At 34.6% G+C, this 8,058-nt stretch overlaps 1 protein-coding gene across 1 annotated transcript in view; it reads left to right on the top strand.

Annotated features, from left to right (window-relative positions):
* The window catches only part of PHIP (pleckstrin homology domain interacting protein), a 167,658-nt gene that overhangs the window by 2,721 nt on the left and 156,879 nt on the right, over positions 1-8,058 (top strand). Inside the window, exon 2 of the mRNA XM_006772207.2 lies at positions 7,569-7,728. Within this exon, the coding sequence (XP_006772270.1) occupies positions 7,569-7,728 (160 nt within the window). The remainder of the gene's footprint in view (positions 1-7,568; positions 7,729-8,058) is intronic.

Here is an 8,058-nt window from a genome sequence, read left to right as displayed (position 1 = left end):
GCTGCCCCTGGTGGTCAGTGTGCGCCCACAGGGGGAGTGCCACTCAGCCAGAAGCTGGTCTCATGGCTGGTGAGCTCAGCGGTGGTGGTGGGAGTCTCTCCTGCCTCTGCAGCAGCACTAGGGAAGAAGCAGTGAGCTGAGTGGGTAAAGAGCAGCGAGCAGGTGGATGGTAAGGAGCGCAGGGTTCCGGACTGCAAGAAGGATGTCTGCCTGCTGGCTTAGGTCCGATCTCCACGGGGAACAGGCCTAAGCCGGCAGGCACACATCCTCCAAGGGGTCCTGGACTGCAAGAGGGCACAGACAGGGTGAATTTCATGCACCAGGCCTCTATTACTAATATAATTCCAGAAATAACCATATTTCTGGAATTTATCTAATAGACATATTTTAAGGAAAACAATTGAATGTGTTAAGTGCCTGTTGTATATTCTGCATTGTTGAATATACCGGGGACATAGAAAACTAAAATAGAGAGCTCATTCTACAGGAAAAATATTAGTGAATCAGAACAATATAAAACTGTAACATATCTGAAAGTTGTGCTATAGTTGAGACATACGAAAGGGGTTCTGGAAACAGAGGATGAACACCTAGCTGTCTGCTGGGAGGAGAGGTATACAGGCTTTCTCAAGGAAGTGAGGATTAGGTCGTGACTTGAAAACTGTATGAGAATTGGTCTGATTCTGAGATGAAGAGTCCAGAAAGAGCAACCAGTATATGCAGAAAATGAAAGAAAGGCTTATTTGGATAATTATTTCCACATAGGAGGAGTTTAGAGTGCTTCTGGTACAGTGGGTAAAGTTGAGTGTGAAGAGGTTGAGGAGGGCAGATTATAAGGGATCTCATCTCATACCAAGGATTGTCCAGGAATTCATGAAGTATCATTTAATGATTTAAGCAGTTGAGTGATATGATCTGTTTTGTTAGCAGTTTACATTTCCAACCATAAGAGAACTAAGAGAACTTCTTTAGAAAGGGTCCCAATGTCCTTGTCCAGCCAATCTATTTCCAAGGCTTAACACAGTGCCTAGAATATGATAGCTGCTTGAAAAATGTTTAATATATGAGGAAGTAAATAGATAAATCAATCAATCAATGACAGAGCTAAGTTAAGTTAGAATTTGCTTCTGGACTACAGATCAAATTTTTTACAGGGGTAATGTTAAGTTTTATTTTCAGACATTTAAACAAAAAGGGGGTGAAATATGATTGACCAAATGTGGATAATTATGAATGCTGGGAATCTGGTACCTGGTGGGTCATATTTCTGTTTTCTTTACTTTTTCAAACGTTTGACATTTTTCCAGAATAAAGAGGCTTAAAAAATTGCTCCTGAGATAAGGAGAGCTGATTTCTAGATTCCAGTGTGTTGAAGCATAAATATCTTAGTTTTAAAAAGCTAAACTTTTAAAGAATGATATTTTTGTACTTAAAAAAAATGAAAAGAAAAATCATGGACACTATAAAAAACATTTGGAGTCAATGCAACCCTTGATTTCTAGATTTGTAAGTTTTTGATCTAATGTTGGCTAGAGAACTTCTTGATTTAAACCTTTTCATAGTTTATGTCATAAAACTGAAACTAATCTGTTAGAAATGAGTTGTTAAATTTCTTTAAAATATGGAAATTATATGCTCATTCTAAAAAATACTTTGAAAAAAATGTTTTCATATTAATCTATATCACACTTGATTACTTCACAAAATTTGTTATTTTGTAGTTACTAAAAATAACTTGGTGGAATTTATTCCTGCTTGTATTTGTAAAATATATATACTTCGTACTAAAAACTACATATATAAAAATTGTTTCTATTTCAGGAATATAAATTCTTTATATTTAAATTTAAAAGGTATGGATAGCCATTGATTCATACCTCTTTCAGTCCATTCAATAAATTGAGTAATTGCTCCTAAATAAAGTTAGGTTTTAATAATTGATAACCTCTGGAGACTGGCCAGACTAGCAGTCTTTGCTTTGCAGGTGTAGAGGAAAGTCTCCGCTGCTTCAGGTTAGCTCTCATATCGACCATCAGCCTCTGGTGAACTGGTATCTCCATGTATTGGACACAATGTTGTACACATGCGTGTCTAACTGAAAGCCAGTGTTTTAAATGATGATTCTTCAGTTGATGTACAGAGAGAAAGTGAGAATGAGACTAAGATAGGAGTAGGAATGGCAGATGGAGACAAGGGACAGAGAGTCAAGATCGACTTTGGGTCTTTATTTTAACTCATATGATTTTGCCCAGGAAAAAAGAAAGTTTCACAGTAGTAGTACAAGTCACCAAAACTTGTGACCGAACTTATTTTTCTTCTTAACATTAAAAAAATTCATTTCTATTAAAATAATCTCTTAATAATAAAAAGGAAAAAGAAGAGACCACGTAAGAAACTGGCTGAATAAAAGGGAAATGAGCTTTGTAATTATCCTAATAGAAAAATGCTATGTTAATAGGCATTTACTAATGTGTGTATGCATTTTTTGGAGATACCCTACATATGCTTCACAAATAGAAAATTCTTGCTGTTTATTACTTCATTTCTTTCCTATGCAAAAGCAGAGGAAGGAACAGTTTTTTTCCTCTTTTCACACCTGTTGTGTAAATTGTCTCTCTAGTCTTTTGCCTAATAACCAGGAGAACTCAAAATAAGAGATACTGAAGATCTTAATGTGTGACTGTCTCAACTAACAGAAGCAAGGAATAGATTCCTTCATATTTTAGAGCTCTTAAGATCTGTCCAAATTAATTGTGTATCTTATTTCCTATATTTGGTTTACCATTGGAAACTAAAGTTTGAGTGATGGAAGAGAAGGAAATTGGAAATTTGTAGAGATACTGAGAAAACCGAAAATTTGCTATATCAGGGAAATATGGAAATCTTATACATATATTTGGACACATACACAAAAACACCAAAATATTGAATGACAAAAACAAGTATAAAGTATAACATGTGCAAACCAGAGAGGTGAGGATGGCAAGACAAAAAGGCAATATATTTCTTCCTTCTAATACAATACAGCTTACTTGATATTCTTAAGAAAGATGTTCTAGAATAATGTTCAGCTACATTATTCTGATAACTGTTGAGAGGAAATAACACATATGCCCTTACCAGTAGATCCCATTTAAAGGCTACATTAGTTTTTATACAAATTATTATCAGTTGGTAAATTCTGATGAACATTAAAAAATCCGCTATAACCATTTCACCCACACCAATATTTTTATGCATTCAAATGTAAGCATGAAAATTATGAATGCAATGGAATTTGTAGGTGTAACATCAAAACCAAATTATAAGCTTTTCTTAAATTTTGAACATATACATCTCAGTTGGAAGACCTACTTGCTATCAACAGTATTTTAAATTTTAACTGTATAATAGAACTCATTCTTTAGGGTAGTTAGCTAACCACTATTTCAACAAATACACGACTATAGCCATCAAAGGGAACAAAGTAGAGAGGCATAAGTCAAGATCTTTGCCAAGTATTTAAATAAGAGAAGAAAAATAGAGGCAATTTATAAAATAAGGTAGTAAATTAGGCCTTCCTATAGGAATTTGGAAAAATGGAAAGCCCATTTTTTATTACAAAGTCAGTTTAAATTGGCTTTATTTTCCATTTTGAGTTGGATCTTACTTTCATATATGTCTTACTGTCATATTTGAATCTCAAGTCAGACTTGTGGGCACTCTGAAGATCTTATTCTTTTAAACAGCCATTCTCCTTTCCCAACAACAGTGTCTACTTTGGTGTCCTTGATTCTGAGTGTTTTTATTATGCAGAGATTCCTCGCTAAGTTGTCAGATAAACCTCCCCCTTTCCTTTCCATGAGTAAAATAATTTTTTTATTCTTTGGGGTTTTTAGTTTACGAATTTGGGTACATGTAAAGGCAAGTTACTACATAACTCTTGCCATCAAATTCCCTCTTAAAAGCACATTGACAATAGCATGCTTTGTTTAACACACTACCACTAGCAGCTTTCAATGACACTGCATCCCTTCCCCGAGTCTATTCTCTCTCCTTCCACTGTTCTCTGATCAGTCCAGCCCACTCTCCGTCCATCAGACATCTTCATATGATACAACATGCCTACAGACTTCTCCTTTAAGTTTCTTGCCATCTGGAACAGCTTTTTCTACTCCATCCACTGTGTTGCTTTAAATCTTGGGGGAATATGTTCTAAAATTGCTTTTCTACATTAATCTTTGTAATTGTACTGTTAGATCATGAAGTGATGTTAAAAATAAAACATGTATGTCCATGAAGATATGTCTTTCTTGTGCAAACTAAAACTTACATTAGAAAAAAAAATTCCAAGCTCCTAGGATTATTTAATTTGGAGGAAAAAAAAAGTTGAGTAGTGAATTACTAATAATATTTAAATAAGTAAGGGATTATTTGATTGTTGATAACCAGCTAATTTTTGTTAGGTTAAAAGGAATTGTGCTCTAATTTAAGTGAAAAGCTTTCTCAGTGGAAACAATATAAATTGTTAAATAATGACTTGGCTTCCTCTAGTCTTTCTGTAGCAGCTAAATAGTATATTTGCTCATATTGCAAATTTGATATATATTCAAACTTTATAAAGGGAGAAGAATATGTGTGTTGAGAGAAAGTCAGAGAGATCTGAGCAGAAACATACAATATTGGGGAGCAATCCAGAAGGAGTGAGGTATATTACACAAGATTCTTTTGACAGCTGTATTTTGTTGTCAGGACAAATGAGTATTAAAAGAGGTTGTTTTTGAAGAACAGTGTTTTCTACTTTTCCATTTCTACATTTTATAGCTATAAATAAAGCATATATCAACATAAAAAAGGGATTTAATATATAATTTTAAAAATTTTTGCAGAGTTTTTTGAGCTATGTATTATCTCATGCTAGTGGAGATAAGCAAAATTTTTTTCATAAGTGTGGTGGAATCCTTTTATTTATAAATACTATCCTATCTTGTTCCAGAAAGAACTTGAATGGCAGCATTTGATTATTTCATTAGAATAATAACTTATCACAATCAAGACAAACTTTTTGTAAAATATTTATCGTGTTTCATGTGATGCCAAGTGAAAACAAGTGGTGAATTTCACAGAAATTTTTCTTGAAATTCACATTTCAAGAAAAGTTTGTAATTCTCCTAAAGAGAGTACTATAATAAAAACATGAATCATTGGTTTTCCAAACTTTTACTACTTTTGTTAGCCTTCTTATATAAAAGGCATGAAAATCTTTTAAATTAACACTTTATTTTTGAAGTCCATGAAAAAGTTAAAATAAACAAATAGAAAGGGATATAGATGGAATCTGAACTATCCTTATATGCAAAAGAGAAGGCTGAGAATAGAATTGCAAGTGCCATCACCTTGGGAACTAAAATATAGGACTTTAAGGTAAGATTTTCTTCCTATATGATATGTACAGTCTTTCTGTATATACATGCACAATAAATGACTTAATGACCCTATAGTTAACAGAATCCAGAAATGTGTTTTATATTTAAAGAAATTAAAATGTTATAAGGAGTGTTACATTTAAAAAATTAAGTAAAATTCAATTTAACATCCACTGTTAAAAACAAATAGTTTATTTGGCTTAAGAGAAGTTTTAATTTTTAGCAGTTAATATATATTTTCTTAAAACAGACAGATAGTTATAAATTAGTTCAAAGGCAGCCATCTTGAAATTAGGTCTTTGAAAAATAAACTCTAAATATTGTCAAAGGTTAGTCAAAATGACAGAAACATCATATTCAGAAGACTTCGAAGGGCTATTTTCCTTAAAAAAATTAGGAGCTAAGTATAGTAGCATACTTAGGGAAAGCTTTTGTAGCTTCTAAATGGAAAACATACATAAGATAATCATACTAGCTTTCAATGTTTACATAACAGTCACAAGATATATGTGGAAAACTTTACCCAGGGTAATTTTATATTTCATGTCATAATTTGGTTTATTTTCCTTTGTAAGGATACAACATCTATTAGTAAGAATCAGACTAATACAAACATTTTAAAACCACAAGATTCTAACTATAATCCTTAGTTCTTGAAATCTGTTTATTTGAAGAACATTGTAATATAAAATATTACACTTATTTGAAGAATATAATACTTTTTAAAAAGAAAAGATACACTGGAAAGCATCAATCATAGAAATAAACAGAACTGCATAAGGGCATATTAAATGTCTGTCTTTTCAAACCTAATCACCTAGAAGAAGCTAATTTACCTATAATAGTTTGAATGGAATTACTGTCTTTAAAAATGCAAATATTTTCAATATTGGAAGGATAGCCATTTCAATAAATAAGTTTCTCTGGTAATTAAAATGCAATCAGACAACTCTTTTTTATTTGAATTAAGGTTGTTTAAAAAAAAAAGGCAATTTTTACATCGTATTATTCCAAGGATGTCTAGTCTTTTTTTCTCCTTCAGCATATGTACGATGATTTCTGGATGTTTTCGTATAGGATAGGGCATTACACAGATGCAGTCTTGCAGTGCAGCCCAAGGCAGTTGCAGCAAGTATCTCCCACTAGGAATGTTAAGGAGCTCAGCGGGTACAAGGCTTGAGGAAACAATCCAGAAAACCACGATACAGCTTGTGGGTCCTTTCCCCCAAGAATCACCTTTTTCAAACCACATTCATAAAATGCAGTTTATTATCTAAAATTTTTAAGGAGAATCTTTTGTTAAATGTTAACAAAAGAACGACTATCCTAGTTCCCTTTAAAATGCAATTCCTACAAACAAAAATCCACTCTCAAGTCTTTTGGAAAAGTGCTTAAATCATCTGGAGATAAATATCACTTAGTGTCCTTGTTTTCTAACAAATGGCTTTTTCCATTGTTTCCATTAATTTCACCCATATTCGTTTTTTAACAAACAAGGCCCTCATCCTCATCACAAAACGCAGATGTATGATTTAGCCTGTAAAACCGGTAATTACATACTAATTTACGAAAGATTAATTTTTTCTCCTTTTGTCAGTTTTCAAGAAGTCTTCCCGTGATTAACTGTAAACAGGAATGGTTTACACCTCAAATTAGAAGCCATTAATTAGTATGACGAAGTCAACTACAAGATACACAGATAATTTAAATTATTTAATCACTAATCACCCGGGTTAAAGTGTAGTATACTGTTTCAATATCCTTCGGAGGTTATTGATCTGTCACTAAACTACCTCCAGAACAGTTAGGATAAATACCAATGTTCTTTCCTTTCTTTCATGTTTACATTATTCCTTCTGGTAAACACTTAAAAAAAAGCATTAAGGTTCTTGAATCCCAAATCCCTAATTAGCCGTCACTACTAGCCGTTTTGTAATCAGGAAAAGAGTATCTGAAGTACAGATCAGGAGTTCGCTTTGCCCCTATAACAATAACAGCATTTTTTAAATGTACGCTTAAGGCAATGGCAGTAACATAAGATACACGAATAGGTGGCTTCAGCGAAGAGCGGGCTAGCAAACGCAAGTGCTTTAACAAAAAGAGCCCGAACCTTTCATTGCAATATCAAGCGCTGGAATAAATTACACTTTGCATCGGTTGCAGAAATAACGCAGGACAAGACTTACACAGATGCCAATCCGCAGCATTTATACACATGCACATGGCAAGAGACAGAAACCAAACACTCTCATTCAACTCGGGCCGGGGAGCGCGATCCCGAGTTTGCCCAGCGTGAGAGTGCGCTCTGCGTGTGTCTGTGTGCGTGCGTGAGAGTGAGACCCATCCTCCGGGCATTTCCCCTCTTTGGGCAGTTTTGCTTCATTTGTTTCCTATTTCTGCTACATAGAAAGTAACTTCCATCTCAGCGCCAGCCAGCGCCACTGAATAGAGCTGTGCTGCGGCTCCGTTTGCGTCAGATCCCTCCGCGGAGCCAGCCCCGGCCCCCTCCCTCCCGCGATCGGCCTCCACAGAGAAGGCGCCTGCCAGCCAACCCGCGGCTCCGGCTCCGACATCTTCTCCAGCTGGAAATAAATAAACAAATCGCACCTTCGGCCAGGGAGGGTTGGGGTGGGTGGGTAGGGGGGTCTCTCCT

The sequence above is a fragment of the Myotis davidii genome, unplaced genomic scaffold (genome assembly GCF_000327345.1).
Source record: "Myotis davidii unplaced genomic scaffold, ASM32734v1 scaffold104, whole genome shotgun sequence".
Classification (NCBI taxonomy): domain Eukaryota; kingdom Metazoa; phylum Chordata; class Mammalia; order Chiroptera; family Vespertilionidae; genus Myotis; species Myotis davidii.
Note: the sequence above shows the minus strand (reverse complement) of the source record. Positions and strands in the feature narration are given on the sequence as shown.